Source organism: Perca flavescens, chromosome 7, assembly GCF_004354835.1.
Source record: "Perca flavescens isolate YP-PL-M2 chromosome 7, PFLA_1.0, whole genome shotgun sequence".
Classification (NCBI taxonomy): domain Eukaryota; kingdom Metazoa; phylum Chordata; class Actinopteri; order Perciformes; family Percidae; genus Perca; species Perca flavescens.
This window is the reverse complement of record NC_041337.1, coordinates 10,192,552-10,217,963: the sequence shown is the minus strand read 5'-3', so window position 1 is coordinate 10,217,963 and position 25,412 is coordinate 10,192,552. Positions and strand designations below refer to the sequence as shown.

The 25,412-nt window shown below is 32.8% G+C and overlaps 1 protein-coding gene across 2 annotated transcripts in view; it reads left to right on the top strand.

Annotated features, from left to right (window-relative positions):
• Positions 1 to 24,317, top strand: part of LOC114559052 (proteasomal ubiquitin receptor ADRM1) — a 32,687-nt gene extending 8,370 nt beyond the window's left edge. For both annotated transcript variants that reach the window (XM_028583459.1, XM_028583458.1), the window contains exons 9-10: positions 282 to 384; positions 23,975 to 24,317. In XM_028583459.1, the coding sequence (XP_028439260.1) occupies positions 282 to 384; positions 23,975 to 24,078 (207 nt within the window). In that variant the 3' untranslated portion in view covers positions 24,079 to 24,317. The remainder of the gene's footprint in view (positions 1 to 281; positions 385 to 23,974) is intronic.
• Positions 24,318 to 25,412: the final 1,095 nt, after the last annotated feature.

Genomic DNA, 25,412 nt, shown 5'->3' with positions numbered 1-25,412 from the left:
ACCCTATAATGTGTTGCCTGTTTATCTGATAAATACACAAACCACTCTTGGCACTTACTTCCACTTTAAATTTGACATTCAACATTTTTCTGTCCTTGGGTGCAGAATTAGCATATTAAGTGCGATACTATTTTCTCCTTTTAGAAGGATTCTGGTCATTATGAGTCTCTCTCTCTCTCTCTCTCTCTCTCTCTCTCTCTCTCTCTCTCTCTCTTGTTGGTATTTAGCATCTTGTTGCACTGTATTTGTCCTTATTCTTGGTGTTTATTGTCTCTCCTCAGGCAATGAGCATGTTCAGCAGCGCCCTGGCGTCCGGGCAGTTAGGGCCTCTGATGAACCAGTTTGGTTTGCCTGCAGAAGCTGTGGATGCAGCTAACAAAGGAGGTCAGTGTCACATCAAGCAGAGAAACTGTAACTAACTGAAAATATTTTTTTTATGACATACTGTACTATGACATTTTAAAATATTTTTATTACATACTATACTATGACTTTTTTTTATGACTTTATGACATACTGTATTATGACTTTTTATGACATACTATACTATGACTTTTTTATAACATACTATACTATGAATTTTATGACTTTTATTACATACTATGCTATGAATTTTATGACTTTTATGACATACTATACTATGACTTTTATGACATACTATACTATGAATTTTATGACTTTTATGACATACTACTATGGCTTTTTTAAGACATACTATACAATGATTTTTTTATGACTTTTATGACATACTATACTATGACTTTTACGACATACAGTACTATACTATGACTTTTTACTAGGGCTGAACGATTAATTGCATTTGCAATAATATCGCAATATGTTAAAACACGATTTCCTAATCACAAAGGCTGCAATTTGGTCACGTCTGCACTCCGCAGAGAAAACATCAACCTAGCACGCTAACGCTACGCCGTGCCTTGAGCAGATTTCTGTCATTCAAACAACTCTGAGTTGTAGTTTAAAACTTTTACAGCCATTTTAATAAAATTAAGGGTTTTATTCAGTTTGGAGGCAGCTCCTCTGTGTGCGTTGTAAAAAAATACACCGTGTGTTTATATTTTTATGACATACTATACATGGGTTTCTCAGCAACGTCATCACTGCTTGCGCACGCAACCGGGGGGCAGAAAGAAGACGTGTTTTGTGTAGCTAGCTAGCTAGCTAGTAGCGGCATAGCGTAAGTCAAAATGCCAAGGAGTTGTTGCGTAGTTAATTGTACAAACAGAGCCAGTGATGGGTGCCTGATGTTTAACATACCTAGGGGGAAGCATGCTTTTGCCAAAAACCGGCGGAGGTTATGGCTTCAAGCCAAAAGAGGGGCAGATTGGGGTCATGCGCAAGCAGTCAGGCTCCCATTGTATCAATCAGAAAAGTTGCAGCTTGTGGTTGTTCAGCTAAGTGATATCTACCTGTCAGGGCTGTGGTACTCTAGTCCGGACCATAGACAATTAAAGGTCCGGACTCGAGACAAGTTTAGACAGCTAGCTAAAGCTACGCCGATGTTTTGCTAACGTTAGCGCAACAGTGTTAGCCTAGCCTACTAGGTAAATATTACGACTGCCTTCGGAGTTTACTATATCTGCGTCCATGTTGCCAACATAGGACCTGTGGCGTTAGTGCTCATTTTGTATATAACTTTATTGAATTAAATATTAAGCTTCACTCCTCTGAGATGGGGAGGGGGGAGGAGTGCGAAGAACGACTCAACCTCTGCCTTCTCCCCCCCACTCCATGAAGTAGGCTACATACGGTGCGAACTAAATGGGCACTAAATCACATGCCAATCACTACTGGTCAAAAGATTCCTTTGCAGCGGCCCGGGTTTAAATCCGACCTGCGGCCCTTTGCTGCGTGTCATTCCCTATCTCTCCCTTTCCTGTCTATCCCCTGTCACTATCGAATAAAAAATAATAAAAAAAAAAGATGAATGACTAGTCCAGCTGAGCAGGCATCAAGTATGCCTTTCCAGTTCAATAAACCAAGTACTGCCATCTGACTCACACATCACAAGACAGTGTTACAATTAATTAAATCATACCAAAGTGTTGTATGGCTCAAGACTATGGCGATATAGTATTCACTAAAAATCACCCAAGCAGAAAGCACAATAGTAATTCTGAAACGTGATTGACTGAAGATACAACAATGCCATCACACAACACAGCTGAGTGCAGGTTGTAAAATAACAGTCACTTAGTCAGCTGGCTACTTCACAAACTGCAAAAGCCAACATATAGGCTACTGCACTTGACAACTAAGTCTCACACCGGCCTATAGCAGCATCACAAAATAATGATGCAACACACGTCTGATATGCATGGCATTTCAATAAACAATATGTGCATTATCTGGTCACACGGTCACAACAGGTTATATTAGCCTAGTCAATTTACAGATAGCATAATAGCTCTTACCTTTAGAAGTTCTAATTTCTTGTCTTTTTCTTTGCAAAGTCGCAGATCAAATCCTCAAAGTCCAGCTCCCTCAGCAGCTCTCTAAACCCTACTACACATGCGCTGCTGTGTGTTGGGAGCACTTTACAGGCAACGCAATAAATGTCTCCGGTGGACAGTGAATATAGAATCCACTCCCGTGGTACCGTTTCCCCGTTGTGAAGATGTCGGGTCAGTGCCTCGTTAGTGAGAGAGCGGGTCTTTCTGCCGCCAGCCTCGTCCCCCTTCCGAGATGCTGGACATTTAGCCGCCGATTCTGAAAGGCTAATATCCCTCTTGGTATAACTTCCTCCTGGACGGTCTCTGTAATCGGTCCCCGTAGTGCAGGGTCTTCAGAGATGATGGTACCTGAGGGGCCATTACCTTATTCTGTAATGCTGATGACCGGCCTCATATTTGTCTTTTTCCACAACAACTCCGCTAAAGTTAACGTTAGCCACCGTTTGCTGTGGCTGAGTGTAGCTGGTAGAAGGCAGCGATTCTTCCAAGCTAACATTGGCTAGCTCCTCGACATCCTCCTCTTCGTCATTCCCAGCTCTTTTTAAAAAAGCTATTTATTAGCGGGACATTTTTTATAGCAGCCGCTTCTTTCTCTCTCTTTTCCACACTTTCACTCGCTGATGCAACCCAATCTGACTGGGGATCAGTTACTAATTAATTCCACTCTTTCAATCTCAACTCGTTCTTAGAAAGCTGATCTTGGATCAGTGCAATGTAAACAACCTGCTCTATGCCCACCCACCTTTATCTTTAGCCAATCTACACAGTGCATGCGGCTTTCTCCCAATCATTACATTAAACAACTTTTATTTTATTCTGATTGGATAATTATCACCATAATGATTAATGCCCATTGGGTAATACGGGTTTGATCGCAGTTTGCCAACAAGGGGTGCTGCCGCCAACAAGCTGCAGCACCCCCAGCACCCCTACTTCCCGCGCCTATGATTAAAGCTGTTCACCTCTAGCCTACTTTACTTTCTGCACCACACATCTGCTCCCTTGGCCAAGGACACGAGACAAGATGAACCAAAACAAGAGGAAGACACAACAAAGTGCGGCAGTGAGCCACCACAGCCCCCACCTGAGCAAAGATTTGACCATGGGAGACCAAAGACCGGAGATGAGAAATCTCAAACCCCCGTCTCACCCGTCCAACACTCCTCAAACCCCTTTGACAACCACGAAAGCTTTGAGGACCTCTTTAAGGATACGTAGCTCTCCCCTCTTTCCCCCATCCCCATGTTGGAGTTCACTGACCAGATGAAGCAGCTGGTAAATGCTGGAACCAAGTATGCCCCCCTTTCCTTCTCCCATCGTAAAACGCCAGGCACCTCTGCCCCCTCAAGGACGGCAGTTAACTCCTTCTCCCCAAACTGATAAGGATGCTTGTGTGCAAAATGCTGACTGATATGGGCCGGGTCCAGGCTGCATGCCTAGTAGCACTCATGACTTTTTCCAAGACAAGCCTGGGCCCTACGTATTAGATTCTTCCACAATTTATGTTGTGATAGGTAATAGAAAAAGAATGGTGAATAAGCACGGAACTGCAAACTTTGCAAATTTAGCATCCATTCCTCATCAGCCACAGTCTGTCCCAAAAAAGGAAAACGCACTAACACTAGCCCTACTAAACGTTAGGTCTTTGGCGGGAAAATCATTTTTAATCAATGATTTTATTATCAACCACAATCTTGATTTTATGTTTTTAACTGAAACCTGGTTGGACCATAATAACAGTGCTGCTGTTCTCATTGAGTCAGCCCCCCCTAATTTCAGTTTTATGAATGAGAATAGAGTGAATAAGAAAGGAGGTGGAGTTGCCATTTTGTTTAATGACTCATTCCAATGTACGCAAATATCTTACGGAAATTTTGCTTCTTTTGAATATGTGGCTCTTCAGCTAAGATCCTCCCCTCAAGCTCTACTTCTAAATATCTACAGGCCACCTAAATACTGTGCAAACTTCTTTGACAACTTTACTGAACTGTTGTCTATAATCTGTATTAACTTTGACCGTGTAATTATTGCTGGTGATTTCAACATTCATGTTGACAACCCGCAGGACCGAGGGACCCAAGAACTATGTTGTGTTTTTGAGAGCTATGGACTGACTCAGCATGTGACACAGCCCACGCCCAATAAGGGGCACACTCTGGACTTGATTATCTCCAAGGGTCTGAACATTTCCAAGGTTGTGGTGACTGATGTTGCTCTCTCTGATCATTCCTGTGTTTTCTTTAACGGCACAATCTCTCTGCCCAAAAGTGTTCAAACAAAGTTAATCAGAAAACGGTATATCACTGAAAACACCAGTGAATCATTCATTCAGCTTTTCTCCTCTACACCCACCCTCACTGGGGCCTCAGTCACTGAGCTTGTAGATAATTTCAACTGTAAAATTACGAATGTTATTGATGCTATTGCTCCCACTAAGGTCAAAGCTGTCTCTGGTAAGGAAAGATCTCCATGGAGAAATTTTATAGTTGTGAGAACAGAAAAAAGAGAGTGTCGAAAAGCTGAACGCAGTTGGCGAAAAAAATCTAATCTCCAGGTCCATTATAACACTTATAAAGAGAGACTTCGCATTTATAATATGGAACTAAGGAATGCAAGGCGGTCCTTTTTCTCTGACATTATTGCCAGAAACAATAATAATTCACGTGCTTTGTTTGCTACTGTTGATAGATTAACAAACCCTCCAGTACCAGTAGCATCTGAACTGTTGTCTACCAAGGCTTGCAATGACTTTGCCTCCTTCTTCACAGACAAAATTCAGAAAATTAGACAAACAGTCAGTGCTTCCATATCAAGTACAGGATATGTGTTGTCACAGTGTGCACGCAAAACAAATTCCAACATGACACAATTTCATACGATCAACCTTAAAAACCTGGAGGACATTATACAACATCTGAAAACCTCCTCCTGTTGCCTTGATATTCTACCAACAGGTGTTTTCAAAAATGTTTCGAATTGTTTAGCTTCTGATCTTCTACAGATTGTAAACAATCTCTGCTCTCAGGTAACTTCCCACAGGCCCTGAAAACTGCAGTCATCAAGCCACTCCTAAAAAAGAACAATCTATACACGACACTAATGAGCAACTATAGGCCAATATCAAACCTTCCATTTTTAAGTAAAATCATAGAAAAAGTGTTTTTTCAACAACTCAACCTTTTCTTATCGCTAAACAACAGTTTTGATGCCTTCCAGTCAGGTTTTCAACCACACCACAGCACTGAGACGGCTCTTGTTAGTCTTTAATGACATCCACTTAAACACAGATAGAGGCAAAATTTCAGGCTTAGTATTACTTGATCTCAGTGCTGCATTTGATACGGTAAACCATGACATATTGCTTGACCGATTGGAAAACTGGGTTGGTCTTTCTGGCTCAGTACTAAAGTGGTTTGAATCCTATTTAAAGAATAGGGACTACTTTGTGTCTATAGGTAATTATACATCTGAGCATACAAATATGACGTGCGGAGTTCCCCAAAGCTCAGTTCTCGGGCCTCTTCTGTTCAACATCTACAAGCTTTCACTGGCTCAGATTATGGAAAACAACAAAATAAGTTACCATAGTTATGCGGATGACACACAAATTTACATAACCTTATCGCCAGACAACTATAGACCAATACAACAATTAAATATGTGCATTGAACAGATTAATGATTGGATGTGCCAGAATTTTCTTAAATTAAATGAAGAAAAAACGGAGGTGGTTGTTTTTGGAGCAAAAGAGGAACGATTGAAAGTCAGCGCTCAGCTTCAAACGACAATGTTAAAAACAACAGACAAAGCAAGAAATCTTGGTGTAGTCATGGACTCAGACCTAAATTTTAAAAGCCACATTAACATAATTAAAAAATCAGCCTATTATCACCTTAAAAATATATCAAGGGTTAAAGGGCTTATGTCTCAGCAGGATCTGGAAAAACTTGTCCATGCTTTTATCTTCAGTAGACTTGACTACTGTAACGTTGTCTTTACAGGTCTCCCTAAAAAAGCAATCAGACAGCTGCAGCTGATTCAGAACGCTGCTGCTCAAGTCCTCACTAAAACCAAGAAAGTGGATCACATCACTCCAGTACTGAAGTCTCTACACTGGCTTCCAGTGCCTCAAAGAATTGATTTCAAAATACTTTTACTGGTTTATAAATCACTAAACGGTTTAGGGCCAAAATACATTTCTGATCTGTTACTACATTATGACCCACCCAGACCTCTCAGGTCGTCTGGGACAGGTCTACTTGTTGTCCCCAGAGTCAGAACTAAACAGGGGGAAGCAGCGTTCAGTTTTTATGCTCCACATATCTGGAACAAACTCCCAGAAACCTGTAGGTCCGCTGCAACTCTCAGTTCTTTTAAATCTAAGCTAAAGACCTATCTTTTTGATGTTGCTTTTCTTTAAATAATCTATTTTATTAACTTTAATTTCTTATACTGCACTGTAACTTTTATTCTTATACTGCACTATCAATTTTATTCTTGTCTTTTAATGTTTTTAATTTGTTTATTATTGTTTTTTAATTGTTTTCTAACTGCTCTTTAATGTTTTATGTAAAGCACTTTGAATTGCCCTGTTGCTGAAATGTGCTATACAAATAAAGCTGCCTTGCCTTGCCTTGCCTTGCTAACACGGGCTATTACATTAGCCTAAAATGATAATTATAGCCATACATATATATCACAGTAACCGACAAACAGATCCAACTAAAATCATGTTTTATTGAGTCAGCAGTTATATACAAACAATAAGGAAAGCTTAAAGGAATACGCCACCGGAATGCATGTCGAAATTCTAGCAGCGATGTTTCCCCATTGGAATGAATGGCAAACAGAGCTATAGCTAGCTTCTCATAACGAGAGCTCTCCAGCTCACAAAAAATTATTAAATTGTAATCGGTCAAAAACGTTAGCTTTGTAAGACCATAGAGTATGTGTTATATAAATGCCATGACGAAATGAAGGGAATAAGACAATGTGCACTGAGACAAAAATGCGTTTGCATTATCGGACCAGCTCACCAATCTGGCTTTCTGCCCCTGGTATGCACACGCACCCTGTAATGTTTGTAAACAGGAAACCCGTCTATACTATGACGTTTTATATTTTTATGACATACTATGAGTTTTTCATAACATACTATACTATGACTTTTTATGACATACTATACTATGACTTTTTATGACTTTAATGACATACTATACTATGACTTTTTGTATTTTTATGACATACTATACTATGACCTTTTTATGACATATTATACTATGATTTTTTTATGACCTTCATAACATACTATACTATGACTTTTTATATTTTTATGACATACTATACTATAATTTTTTATAACATACTATACTATGACTTTTTATGACATACTATACTATGATTTTTTATGACATACTATACTATGACTTTTTATATTTTTATGACATACTATACTATGACCATTTTATAACATACAATACTATGACTTTTTATATTTTACAACATACTATACTATGACTTTTTATATTTGTATGACATACTATACTATGACTTTTTATATTTGTATATACTATACCATGACCCTTTTTATTACTTTTTTTATAACATACTATACTATGACTTTTTATGACATACTATACTATGACTTTTTATGACATACTATACTATGATTTTTTCATGACATACTATACTATGAATTTTTATATTTTTATGACATACTATACTATGGCTTTTTATATTTTTATGACATACTATACTATTCAATTCAGTTCAATTCAATTTTATTTATAGTATCAAATCATAACAGGAGTTATCTCGAGACACTTTACAGATAGAGTAGGTCTAGACCACACTCTATAATTTACAAAGCCCCAACAATTATAGACATATTCATGTCATATCAGTGTTACAGGATGTAGCGTGGCCCAGCAGAGCATGGATGGACGTAGCAGGAAGCAGCAGGGTTCAGCAGGTAGTAGTAGTACTATGGCTTTTTCTATTTTTAAGACATACTATACTATGACTTTTTATATTTTACAACATACTATACTATGACTTTTTATATTTTTATAACATACTATACTATGATTTTTTATATTTTTATGACATACTATACTATGATTTTTTATGACTTCTATGACATACTATACTATGACCTTTTTATGACATATACTATAATTTGTTTATGACTTTTATGACATACTATACTGACTTTTTTATGACATACTATACTATGACTTTTTATGACTTTTATGACATACTATACTATGACTTTTTATGACTTTTTTATGACATACTATACTATGATTTTTTATAACATTCTATACTATGATTTTTTATGACTTCTATGACATACTATACTATGACTTTTTATGACTTTTTTATGACATACTATACTATGACTTTTTATATTTTACGACATACTATACTATGACTTTGTTATGACTTACTATACTATGACTTTTTATATTTTTATGACATACTATACTATGACTTTGTTATGACTTACTATACTATGACTTTTTATATTTTACGACATACTATACTATGACTTTGTTATGACATACTATACTATGGCTTTTTATATTTTTATGACATACTATACTATGACTTTGTTATGACTTACTATACTATGACTTTTTATATTTTTATGACATACTATACTATGACTTTTTATATTTTACAGCATACTATACTATAACTTTTTATATTTTTATAACATACTATACTATGACTTTTTATATTTTACAACATACTATCACTTTTTATATCTTACAACATACTATACTATAACTTTATATTTTACAACATACTATACTATGACTTTTTATATTTTTATAACATACTATACTATGACTTTTTATATTTTTATAACATACTATACTATGACTTTTTATATTTTACAACATACTATACTATGACCCTTTTTATTACTTTTTTTATGACATACTATACTATGACTTATTTTGAATTGTTTTATGACATACTATACTATGACTTTTTTTAAACTTTTTTATAACATGCTATACTATGACTTTTTATATTTGTATGACATACTATACTATGACTTTTTATATTTTTATGACGTACTATACTATGACTTTTTATATTTTTATGACATACTATACTATGACTATGAACGAGATCCAGGGTACAAGCGGCCGAAATGGGTTTCCTCAGGAGGGTGGCTGGCGTCTCCCTTAGAGATAGGGTGAGAAGCTCAGTCATCCGTGAGGAGCTCGGAGTAGAGCCGCTGCTCCTTTGCGTCGAAAGGAGCCAGTTGAGGTGGTTCGGGCATCTGGTAAGGATGCCCCCTGGGCGCCTCCCTAGGGAGGTGTTCCAGGCACGTCCAGCTGGGAGGAGGCCTCGGGGAAGACCCAGGACTAGGTGGAGGGATTATATCTCCAAACTGGCCTGGGAACGCCTCGGGATCCCCCAGTCGGAGCTGGTTAATGTTGCTCGGGAAAGGGAAGTTTGGGGTCCCCTGCTGGAGCTGCTACCCCCGCGACCCGACACCGGATAAGCGGACGAAGATGGATGGATGGATGGACTATACTATGACTTTTTATATTTTTATAACATACTATACTATGACTTTTTTATATTTTTATAACATACTATACTATGACTTTTAATATTTTTATGACATACTATACTATGACTTTTTATATTTTACAACATACTATACTATGACTTTTTATGACTTTTTATGACATACTATACTATGATTTTTTATAACATATTATACTATGATATTTTATGACTTTTATAACATACTATACTATTAATTTTCTATTTTTATGACATAGTATACTATGACTTTTTATATTTTTATAACATACTATGATTTTTTATATTTTTAGACATACTATACTATGATTTTTTATATTTTTATGACATACTATACTATGGCTTTTTATATTTTTATGACATACTATACTATGACTTTGTAATGACTTACTATACTATGACGTTTTATATTTTTATGACATACTATACTATGACTTTTTATATTTTTATAACATACTATACTATGACTTTTTATATTTTACAACATACTATACTATGACTTTTTATATTTTTATAACATACTATACTATGACCCTTTTTATTACTTTTTTTATGACATACTATACTATGACTTTTTATATTTGTATGACATACTATACTATGACTTTTTATATTTTTATGACGTACTATACTATGACTTTGTTATGAGATACTATCCTATGACTTTTTTTTACTTTTTTATAACATGCTATACTATGACTTTTTATATTTGTATGACATACTATACTATGACTTTTAATATTTTTATGACATACTATGACTTTTTATATTTTACAACATACTATACTATGACTTTTTATGACTTTTTATGACATACTATACTATGATTTTTTATAACATATTATACTATGATATTTTATGACTTTTATAACATACCATACTATTACTTTTTATATTTTTATGACATAGTATACTATGACTTTTTATATTTTTATAACATACTATGATTTTTTATATTTTTATGACATACTAAACTATGATTTTTTATATTTTTATGACATACTATACTATGACTTTGTTATGACTTACTATACTAAGACGTTTTATATTTTTATGACATACTATACTATGACGTTTTATATTTGTATGACATACTATACTATGACTTTGTTATGACTTACTATACTATGACGTTTTATATTTTTATGACGTACTATACTATGACTTTGTTATGAGATACTATCCTATGACTTTTTTTTACTTTTTTTTAACATGCTATACTATGACTTTTTTTATTTGTATGACATACTATACTATGACTTTTAATATTTTTATGACATACTATACTATGACTTTTTATATTTTACAACATACTATACTATGACTTTTTATATTTTTATAACATACTATACTATGACTTTTTATATTTTACAACATACTATATTATGACTTTTTATATTTTTATGACATACTATACTATGATTTTTTATATTTGTATGACATACTATACTATGATTTTTTATATTTTTATGACGTACTATACTATGACTTTGTTATGACATACTATCCTATGACTTTTTTTTACTTTTTTATAACATGCTATACTATGACTTTTGATATTTGTTCGACATACTATACTATGACTTTTTATATTTTTATGACATACTATACTATGACTTTTTATATTTTTATAACATACTATACTATGACTTTTTATATTTTTATAACATACTATACTATGACTTTTTTATATTTTTATGACATACTATACTATGACTTTTTATGACATACTATAATATGACTTTTTATGACATACTATACTATAATTTTTTCATGACATACTATACTATGACTTTTTATATTTTTATAACATACTATACTATGACTTTTTTATATTTTTATAACATACTATACTATGACTTTTTATGACATACTATACTATGACTTTTTATGATATACTATACTATGATTTTTTCATGACATACTATACTATGACTTTTTATATTTTTATAACACACTATACTATGACTTTTTTATATTTTTATGACATACTATACTATGACTTTTTATATTTTTATAACATACTATACTACGATATTTTATAACATATTATACTATGATATTTTATGACTTTTATAACGTACTATACTATGACTTTTTATATTTTTATGACATAGTATACTATGACTTTTTATATTTTTGTGACATACTATACTATGACCATTTTATAACATACTATATTATGACTTTTTATATTTTACAACATACTATACTATGACTTTTTATATTTGTATGACATACTATACTATGACCTTTTATATTTGTATAACATACTATACTATGGCCCTTTTTATGACTTTTTATGACATACTATACTACAATATTTTATAACATATTATACTATGATATTTTACGACTTTTATAACATACTATACTATGACTTTATATTTTTATGACATAGTATACTATGACTTTTTATATTTGTATGACATACTATACTATGACCATTTTATAACATACTATATTATGACTTTTTATATTTTACAACATACTATACTATGACTTTTTATATTTGTATGACATACTATACTATGACCTTTTATATTTGTATAACATACTATACTATGGCCCTTTTTATTACTTTTTTTATAACATACTATACTATGACTTTTTATGACATACTATACTATGATTTTTTCATGACATACTATACTATGAATTTTTATATTTTTATGACATACTATACTATGGCTTTTTATATTTTTATGACATACTATACTATTCAATTCAGTTCAATTCAATTTTATTTATAGTATCAAATCATAACAGGAGTTATCTCGAGACACTTTACAGATAGAGTAGGTCTAGACCACACTCTATAATTTACAAAGCCCCAACAATTATAGTAATTCCCTCAAGAGCTAGCATTGCGACAGTGGCGAGGAAAAACTCCCTCTTGGGAAGAAACCTGGGACAGACCCAGGCTCTTGGTAGGCGGTGTCTGACGGTGCCGGTTGGGGATGTGATGAACAGTGGCGGTAATAGTCACATTAATAATGAAACAGTGACTTCATATGGTAGTCGTAGTAGTTCATGTCATATCAGTGTTACAGGATGTAGCGTGGCCCAGCAGAGCATGAATGGACATAGCAGGAAGCAGCAGGGTTCAGCAGGTAGTAGTAGTACTATGGCTTTTTCTATTTTTAAGACATACTATACTATAACTTTTTATATTTTTATAACATACTATACTATGATTTTTTATATTTTTATGACATACTATACTATGATTTTTTATGACTTCTATGACATACTATACTATGACCTTTTTATGACATATTATACTATAATTTGTTTATGACTTTTATGACATACTATACTGACTTTTTTATGACATACTATACTATGACTTTTTATGACTTTTATGACATACTATACTATGACTTTTTATGACTTTTTTATGACATACTATACTATGATTTTTTATAACATACTATACTATGATTTTTTATGACTTCTATGACATACTATACTATGACTTTTTAATGACATACTATACTATGACTTTTTATATTTTACGACATACTATACTATGACTTTGTTATGACTTACTATACTATGACTTTTTATATTTTTATGACATACTATACTATGACTTTGTTATGACTTACTATACTATGACTTTTTATATTTTACGACATACTATACTATGACTTTGTTATGACTTACTATACTATGACTTTTTATATTTTTATGACATACTATACTATGACTTTTTATATTTTACAACATACTATACTATGACTTTTTATATTTTTATAACATACTATACTATAACTTTTTATTTTACAACATACTATACTATGACCCTTTTTATTACTTTTTTTATGACATACTATACTATGACTTATTTTGAATTGTTTTATGACATACTATACTATGACTTTTTTTAAACTTTTTTATAACATGCTAGACTATGACTTTTTATATTTGTATGACATACTATACTATGACTTTTTATATTTTTATGACGTACTATACTATGACTTTTTATATTTTAATGACATACTATACTATGACTTTTTATATTTTTATAACATACTATACTATGACTTTTTTATATTTTTATAACATACTATACTATGACTTTTAATATTTTTATGACATACTATACTATGACTTTTTATATTTTACAACATACTATACTATGACTTTTTATGACTTTTTATGACATACTATACTATGATTTTTTATAACATATTATACTGTGATATTTTATGACTTTTATAACATACTATACTATTACTTTTTCTATTTTTATGACATAGTATACTATGACTTTTTATATTTTTATAACATACTATGATTTTTTATATTTTTATGACATACTATACTATGGCTTTTTATATTTTTATGACATACTATACTATGACTTTGTTATGACTTACTATACTATGACGTTTTATATTTTTATGACATACTATACTATGACTTTTTATGACTTTTTTATGACATACTATACTATGATTTTTTATAACATACTATACTATGATTTTTTATGACTTCTATGACATACTATACCATGACTTTTTAATGACATACTATACTATGACTTTTTATATTTTACGACATACTATACTATGACTTTGTTATGACTTACTATACTATGACTTTTTATATTTTTATGACATACTATACTATGACTTTGTTATGACTTACTATACTATGACTTTTTATATTTTACGACATACTATACTATGACTTTGTTATGACTTACTATACTATGACTTTTTATATTTTTATGACATACTATACTATGACTTTTTATATTTTACAACATACTATACTATGACTTTTTATATTTTTATAACATACTATACTATAACTTTTTATTTTACAACATACTATACTATGACTTTTTATATTTTTATAACATACTATACTATGACCCTTGTTATTACTTTTTTTATGACATACTATACTATGACTTTTTATATTTGTATGACATACTATACTATGACGTTTTATATTTTTATGACGTACTATACTATGACTTTGTTATGACATACTATCCTATGACTTTTTTTTACTTTTTTATAACATGCTATACTATGACTTTTTATATTTGTATGACATACTATACTATGACTTTTAATATTTTTATGACATACTATACTATGACTTTTCATATTTTACAACATACTATACTATGACTTTTTATGACTTTTTATGACATACTTTACTATGATTTTTTTATAACATAATATACTATGATATTTTATGACTTTTATAACATACCATACTATGACTTTTTATATTTTTATAACATACTATGATTTTTTATATTTTTATGACATACTATACTAGGATTTTTTATATTTTTATGACATACTATACTATGGCTTTTTATATTTTTATGACATACTATACTATGACTTTGTTATGACTTACTATACTATGACGTTTTCTATTTTTATGACATACTATACTATGACTTTTTCTATTTTACAACATACTATACTATGACTTTTTATATTTTTATAACATACTATACTATGACTTTTTATATTTTACAACATACTATACTATGACTTTTTATATTTTTATAACATACTATACTATGACCCTTTTTATTACTTTTTTTATGACATACTATACTATGACTTTTTATATTTGTATGACATACTATACTATGACTTTTTATATTTTTATGACGTACTATACTATGACTTTGTTATGACATACTATCCTATGACTTTTTTTTACTTTTTTATAACATGCTATACTATGACTTTTTATATTTGTATGACATACTATACTATGACTTTTTATATTTTTATGACATACTATACTATGACTTTTTATATTTTTATAACATACTATACTATGACTTTTTTATATTTTTATAACATACTATACTATGACTTTTTTATATTTTTATGACATACTATACTATGACTTTTTATGACATACTATAATATGACTTTTTATGACATACTATACTATGATTTTTTCATGACATACTATACTATGACTTTTTATATTTTTATAACATACTATACTATGACTTTTTATATTTTTATAACATACTATACTATGACTTTTTATGACATACTATACTATGACTTTTTATGATATACTATACTATGATTTTTTCATGACATACTATACTATGACTTTTTATATTTTTATAACATACTATACTATGACTTTTTTATATTTTTATGACATACTATACTATGACTTTTTATATTTTTATAACATACTATACTACGATATTTTATAACATATTATACTATGATATTTTATGACTTTTATAACATACTATACTATGACTTTTTATATTTTTATGACATAGTATACTATGACTTTTTATATTTTTTATAACATACTATACTATGATTTTTTATATTTTTGTGACATACTATACTATGACCATTTTATAACATACTATATTATGACTTTTTATATTTTACAACATACTATACTATGACTTTTTATATTTGTATGACATACTATACTATGACCTTTTATATTTGTATAACATACTATACTATGGCCCTTTTTATGACTTTTTATGACATACTATACTACAATATTTTATAACATATTATACTATGATATTTTATGACTTTTATAACATACTATACTATGACTTTATATTTTTATGACATAGTATACTATGACTTTTTATATTTTTATAACATAATATACTGTGATTTTTTATATTTTTGTGACATACTATACTATGACCATTTTATAACATACTATATTATGACTTTTTATATTTTACAACATACTATACTATGACTTTTTATGACTTTTTATGACATACTTTACTATGATTTTTTTATAACATAATATACTATGATATTTTATGACTTTTATAACATACCATACTATGACTTTTTATATTTTTATAACATACTATGATTTTTTATATTTTTATGACATACTATACTAGGATTTTTTATATTTTTATGACATACTATACTATGGCTTTTTATATTTTTATGACATACTATACTATGACTTTGTTATGACTTACTATACTATGACGTTTTCTATTTTTATGACATACTATACTATGACTTTTTCTATTTTACAACATACTATACTATGACTTTTTATATTTTTATAACATACTATACTATGACTTTTTATATTTTACAACATACTATACTATGACTTTTTATATTTTTATAACATACTATACTATGACCCTTTTTATTACTTTTTTATGACATACTATACTATGACTTTTTATATTTGTATGACATACTATACTATGACTTTTTATATTTTTATGACGTACTATACTATGACTTTGTTATGACATACTATCCTATGACTTTTTTTAATTTTTATAACATGCTATACTATGACTTTTTATATTTGTATGACATACTATACTATGACTTTTTATATTTTTATGACATACTATACTATGACTTTTTATATTTTTATAACATACTATACTATGACTTTTTATATTTTTATAACATACTATACTATGACTTTTTTATATTTTTATGACATACTATACTATGACTTTTTATGACATACTATAATATGACTTTTTATGACATACTATACTATGATTTTTTCATGACATACTATACTATGACTTTTTATATTTTTATAACATACTATACTATGACTTTTTTATATTTTTATAACATACTATACTATGACTTTTTATGACATACTATACTATGACTTTTTATGATATACTATACTATGATTTTTTCATGACATACTATACTATGACTTTTTATATTTTTATAACATACTATACTATGACTTTTTTATATTTTTATGACATACTATACTATGACTTTTTATATTTTTATAACATACTATACTACGATATTTTATAACATATTATACTATGATATTTTATGACTTTTATAACATACTATACTATGACTTTTTATATTTTTATGACATAGTATACTATGACTTTTTATATTTTTATAACATACTATACTATGATTTTTTATATTTTTGTGACATACTATACTATGACCATTTTATAACATACTATATTATGACTTTTTATATTTTACAACATACTATACTATGACTTTTTATATTTGTATGACATACTATACTATGACCTTTTATATTTGTATAACATACTATACTATGGCCCTTTTTATGACTTTTTATGACATACTATACTACAATATTTTATAACATATTATACTATGATATTTTATGACTTTTATAACATACTATACTATGACTTTATATTTTTATGACATAGTATACTATGACTTTTTATATTTTTATAACATAATATACTGTGATTTTTTATATTTTTATGACATACTATACTATGACTTTGTTATGACTTACTATACTATGACTTTCTATTTTACAACATACTATACTATGACTTTTTATATTTTACAACATACTATACTATGACTTTTTATATTTGTATAACATACTATACTATGACTTTTTATATTTTTATGACATACTATACTATGACTTTTTATATTTTTATAACATACTATAATATGACTTTTTTATATTTTTATAACATACTATACTATGACTTTTTTTATATTTTTATGACATACTATACTATGATTTTTTATATTTTACAACATACTGTACTATGACTTTTTTATATTTTTATAACATACTATACTATGACTTTTTATATTTTACAACATACTATACTATGACCCTTTTTATTACTTTTTTTTTTTGACATACTATACTATGACTTTTTATATTTTACAACATACTATACTATGACTTTGTTATGACTTACTATACTATGACTTTTTCTATTTTACAACATACTATACTATGACTTTTTATATTTTACAACATACTATACTATGACTTTTTATATTTTACAACATACTATACTATGACTTTTTATATTTTACAACATACTATACTATGACTTTTTATATTTGTATAACATACTATACTATGACTTTTTATATTTTTATGACATACTATACTATGACTTTTTATATTTTTATAACATACTATAATATGACTTTTTTATATTTTTATAACATACTATACTATGACTTTTTTTATATTTTTATGACATACTATACTATGATTTTTTATATTTTACAACATACTGTACTATGACTTTTTTATATTTTTATAACATACTATACTATGACTTTTTATATTTTACAACATACTATACTATGACCCTTTTTATTACTTTTTTTTTTGACATACTATACTATGACTTTTTATATTTTACAACATACTATACTATGACTTTTTATATTTTTATAACATACTATACTATGACCAGTGGCGGATCTAGAAAATTTTACATGGGGGGGTAAAGGGGTAGCGAGAGATCTTGGTAGGGTGGCAGGGGAAGACGGTACATGGGAACCCCCATACGTAAACTGCTATGCCCTACTACGCCCCGCAACGCCCTGCTATGCCCTAAACTGCTACAACTATTATTTCTAGTCATAGTTCCATTATCTTTTTTGTTACTATAATTACCATTAGTATGAATCATAATTCTCTATATCTGTATATCTGTATCCATCTGTATCTAACCGGCAGCGGCCACCAAGACCCTGGGTCTGTCTGATGTTTCTGACATACTATACTATGACTTTTTATATTTTTATAACATACTATATTATGACTTTTTTATATTTTTATAACATACTATACTCCATCCATCCATCCATCTTCGTCCGCTTATCCGGTGTCGGGTCGCGGGGGTAGCAGCTCTAGCAGGGGACCCCAAACTTCCCTTTCCCGAGCAACATTAACCAGCTCCGACTGGGGGATCCCGAGGCGTTCCCAGGCCAGGTTGGAGATATAATCCCTCCACCTAGTCCTGGGTCTTCCACGAGGCCTCCTCCCAGCTGGACGTGCCTGGAACACCTCCCTAGGGAAGCGCCCAGGGGGCATCCTTACCAGATGCCTGAACAACCTCAACTGGCTCCTTTCGACGCAAAGGAGCAACGGCTCTACTCCGAGCTCCTCACGGATGACTGAGCTTCTCACCCTATCTCTAAGGGAGACGCCAGCCACCCTCCTGACATACCCTCCATTTCGGCCGCTTGTACCCTGGATCTCGTTCTTTCGGTCATGACCCAGCCTTCATGACCATAGGTGAGGGTAGGAATGAAAACTGACCGGTAGATCGAGAGCTTTGCCTTCTGGCTCAGCTCTCTTTTCGTCACAACGGTGCGATAGATTGAATGTAATGCCGCACCCGCTGCGCCGATTCTCCGACCAATCTCCCGCTCCATTGTCCCCTCACTCGCGAACAAAACCCCAAGGTACTTGAACTCCTTCACTTGGGGTAAGGACTCATTCCCTACCTGGAGAAGGCATTCCATCGGTTTCCTGCTGAGAACCATGGCCTCAGATTTAGAGGTGCTGATCCTCATCCCAACCGCTTCACACTCGGCTGCGAACCGATCCAGTGAGTGCTGAAGGTCGCAGGCCGATGATGCCATCAGGACCACATCATCTGCAAAGAGCAGCGATGAGATCCCCAGCCCACCGAACTGCAACCCCTCCCCACCCCGACTACGCCTCGATATCCTGTCCATAAATATTACAAACAGGATTGGTGACAAAGCGCAGCCCTGGCGGAGGCCAACCATCACCTGAAACGAGTCCGACTTACTGCCGAGAACCCGGACACAGCTCTCACTTTGGTCGTACAGAGATTGGATGGCCCTGAGTAGAGACCCCCTCACCCCATACTCCCGCAGCACCTCCCACAGTATCTCCCGGGGGACCCGGTCATACGCCTTCTCCAAATCCACAAAACACATGCAGACCGGTTGGGCATACTCCCAGGCTCCCTCCAGGATCCTTGCGAGAGTGAAGAGCTGGTCCGTTGTTCCACGACCAGGACGGAATCCGCATTGTTCGACTATCGGCCGGACCCTCCTTTCCAGCACCTTGGAGTAGACTTTACCAGGGAGGCTGAGAAGTGTGATACCCCTGTAATTGGCACACACCCTTTGGTCCCCCTTTTTAAAAAAGGGAACCACCACCCCAGTCTGCCACTCCTTTGGCACCGTCCCAGACTTCCACGCAATGTTGAAGAGGCGTGTCAACCAGGACAGCCCCTCCACACCCAAAGCCTTGAGCATTTCTGGACGGATCTCATCAATCCCCGGGGCTTTGCCACTGTGGAGTTGTTTGACTACATCAATGACTTCCGCCTGGGAAATCGACAACAATCCCCCGTTATCCTCCAGCTCTGCCTCTAACATAGAGGGCGTATAAGTCGGATTCAGGAGTTCCTTAAAGTGCTCCTTCCACCGCCCTATTACCTCCTCAGTTGAGGTCAACAGTGTCCCATCCTTACTGTACACAGCTTGGATGGTTCCCCGCTTCCCCCTCCTGAGGTGGCGAACAGTTTTCCAGAAGCACTTTGGTGCCAACCGAAAGTCCTTCTCCATGTCTTCTCCAAACTTCTCCCACACCCGCTGCTTTGCCTCTTTCACGGCAGAGGCTGCCGCCCTTCGGGCCCTTCGGTACCCTGCAACTGCCTCCGGAGTCCTCTGGAATAACATATCCCGGAAAGACTCCTTCTTCAGTCGGACGGCTTCCCTGACCACCGGTGTCCACCACGGTGTTCGTGGGTTACCGCCCCTTGAGGCACCTAAGACCACAGCTCCTCGCCACAGCTTCAGCAATGGAAACTTCGAACATTGTCCACTCGGGTTCAATGCCCCCAGCCTCCACAGGGATGCATGAAAAGCTCCGCCGGAGGTGTGAGTTGAAAGTCTGTCGGACAGGGGCCTCCTCCAGACGTTCCCAATTTACCCGCACTACACGTTTGGGCTTACCAGGTCTGTCCAGAATCTTCCCCCACCCCCTGACCCAACTCACCACCAGATGGTGATCGGTTGACAGCTCTGCCCCTCTCTTCACCCGAGTGTCCAAAACATACGGCCTCAGATCAGATGAAACGATTATGAAATCGATCATTGACCTTCGGCCTAGGGTGCTCTGGTACCAGGTACACTTATGAGCATCCCTATGTTCGAACATGGTGTTCGTTATAGACAATCCATGACTAGCACAGAAGTCCAACAACAAACAACCACTCTGGTTTAGATCAGGAGGCCGTTCCTCCCAATCACGCCTCTCAGGTGTCTCCATCATTGCCCACGTGCGCGTTGAAGTCCCCCAGAGAACAATGGAGTCCCCACTGGAGCCCCATGCAGGACTCCATTCAAGGTCTCCAAGAAGGCCGAATACTCCGAACTCCTGTTTGGTGCATATGCACAAACAACAGTCAGAGTTTTCCCCCCCACAACCCGCAGGCGTAGGGAGGCGACCCTCTCGTCCACCGGGGTAAACTCCAACGTAGCGGCGCTCAGCCGGGGGCTTGTGAGTATCCCCACAACCGCCCGGCGCCTCACACCCTGGGCAACTCCGGAGAAGAAAAGAGTCCAACCCCTATCCAGGAGTACGGTTCCAGAACCGAGACTGTGCGTAGAGGTAAGCCCCACCAGATCTAACCGGTAGCGCTCCACCTCCCGCACCAGTTCCGGCTCCTTCCCCCACAGAGAGGTGACGTTCCACGTCCCCAGAGCCAGCGTCTGCTGCCCGGGTCTGGTCCGTTGAGGCCCCTGACCTTCACTGCCACCCATGTGGCAGCGCACCCGACCCCAGCGGTTCCTCCCACAGGTGGTGGGCCCATACTATACTATAACTTTTTATATTTTTATGACATACTATACTATGACTTTTTATATTTTACAACATACTATACTATGACTTTTTTATATTTTTATAACATACTATACTATGACTTTTTATATTTTACAACATACTATACTATGACCCTTTTTATTACTTTTTTTATGACATACTATACTATGACTTTTTATATTTGTATGACATACTATACTATGACTTTGTTATGACATACTATACTATGACTTTTTATATTTTTATGACATACTTTACTATGACTTTGTTATGACTTCTATGAAATACTATACTATGACCTTTTTATGACATATTATACTATGATTTGTTTATGACTTTTATGACATACTATACTATGACTTTTTATGACATACTATACTATGACTTTTTATATTTTTATGACATACTATGAGTTTTTTATAACATACTATACAATGACTTTTAATGACTTTTATGACCTACTATATTATGACTTTTATGACATACTATAATATGATTTTTTATAACATATTATACTACAAACTATACTATGACTTTTTATGACTTTTGTAACATACTATACTATGACTTTTTATGACTTTTATGACATATACTATGATTTGTTTATTACTTTTATGACATACTATACTATGATTTTTCATGACATACTATACTATGACTTTTTATGACTTTTGTAACATACTATACTATGACTTTTTATGACTTTTATGACATATTATACTATGATTTGTTTATGACTTTTATGACATACTATACTATGATTTTTTATGACATACTATACTATGACTTTTTTATAACATACTATACTATGACTTTTTATATTTTTATAACATACTATACTATGACTTTTTAATGACATACTATACTATGACTTTTTATATTTTACAATATACTATACTATGACTTTTTATATTTTTATAACATACTATACTATGACTTTTTTATGACATACTATACTATGACTTTTTTATAACATACTATACTATGACTTTTTATATTTTTATAACATACTATACCATGACTTTTTTATGACATACTATACTATGACTTTTTATATTTTACAACATACTATACTATGACTTTTTATATTTTTATAACATACCATACTATGAGTTTTTTGGGGTATTTTTTAGGCCTATATTTATATAGGACACCTGAAGACATACTATGAGTTTATGTTTTTATGACACTATACTGTGACTTTGATATTTCTATGACATACTATATGTACAATAAATCATGAAACAGTTCTTTTTTGCTGCTCCAATTTCTTAACATTCCTATCACTGCAGATGTCGAGGCTTTTGCCAAAGCCATGGAGACAGAGACAAAGTCGGACGAGGATGGAGACTCCAAAGACAAGAAAGACGACGATGAAGACATGAGTCTGGACTAAGAACTCTTAAAGTTTATTATTTAAGTTATTTAGCTGCTTTGTAACTGTTAAACATTAAGGTTAAAGATTATGGTTAATATAGTAGAAACTGTCACTAAGACTCCTCTCAATCGCTGATTGTGCCATGTTCATCCTCCAACAGTGTGTTGAATTAAAATAAACTGAATATGTATTTTACCTGCATGAGAGCTAGTCTGAGCTGTCTTAACAAAAGGGAACATTAAAATGATGAGAAACACGCTCGACTGTCATGTTTATTCTCCAGTTTTGTGACCGATTACTTCACTTACTGATACCGCTCTGAGGAGATGAAACGGCGTCAAATATATTGTGTTGAGTCAAAAAAACAAAACATGACTTTTCAGTGTCTGAACATATATATTTGAAAAACATTCATTTTACAATATGAAAAAAAACACTGAATATTTACCCATTTGACATCAACAATACAAGTGGATTTTTATCATAATACATTGGTCATAACATTAAAACAGTTTGATTACGTTTCCCAGACAAGAACAATATCGACATTTAAAAAAATCTCTACAGCAGCAAGACTCAGAAAAGTCAACATTAAATATCACTTATGACAAGATGGTTAACCATTTCGCTGCCACTGTAGTTTCAGGCACTTTTTTCTCCATATTTGTACGCCTAAATCAGAAGAGTTACTACACAACAAATACTACAGTCAGGTTAATACTGTCTGGTACTTGTTATCTGTGAAAGCACAATCGGTTACCTTCCTTTGACTTACAATGGGACTACAGGTGATTTCAGTGATGATAGCTACGTAACAACTTTTAAACATCTCTTTGGATTAGATTTTATAAGCCACTGAAAAATATGAGAAAGAAAAATTCCTGAGAACTGAAAAATACAACAACTAGCCTGACTAGGAATAAATTCCAGTGCAGTTTTTTTTTTTTTATTAAATAAAAACATATCCCCGGTTAACGACATGAAAGATAAAAAACAAAACACATTTACTATAAATAATATGCCATCACAATCCTGTTTCTGTCTGGACACACTGCTGCCACAATTTTCTTTCTATTCACAAGTTAAATATATATGTGGCTGTATTATTTTATTTTTTGGAGAGAAACAAATAAAGAGCCTAAATTAGAAAGGTCACTTCCATCCTTCTCTAAAAATCACATTTTCCACCAACAATCTGGAGCACATGTGTCAAACTCAAGGCCCGGGGGCCAAATCCTGCCCCTTGCAGATTTAGATCCGGCCCGTATATAAATTTGGGTTCACAATAAATGTTGACTCACCTAGTTCTGCGCCAAACCACAAACACAGGAAAGTGTTTTTTAAAACAAAGC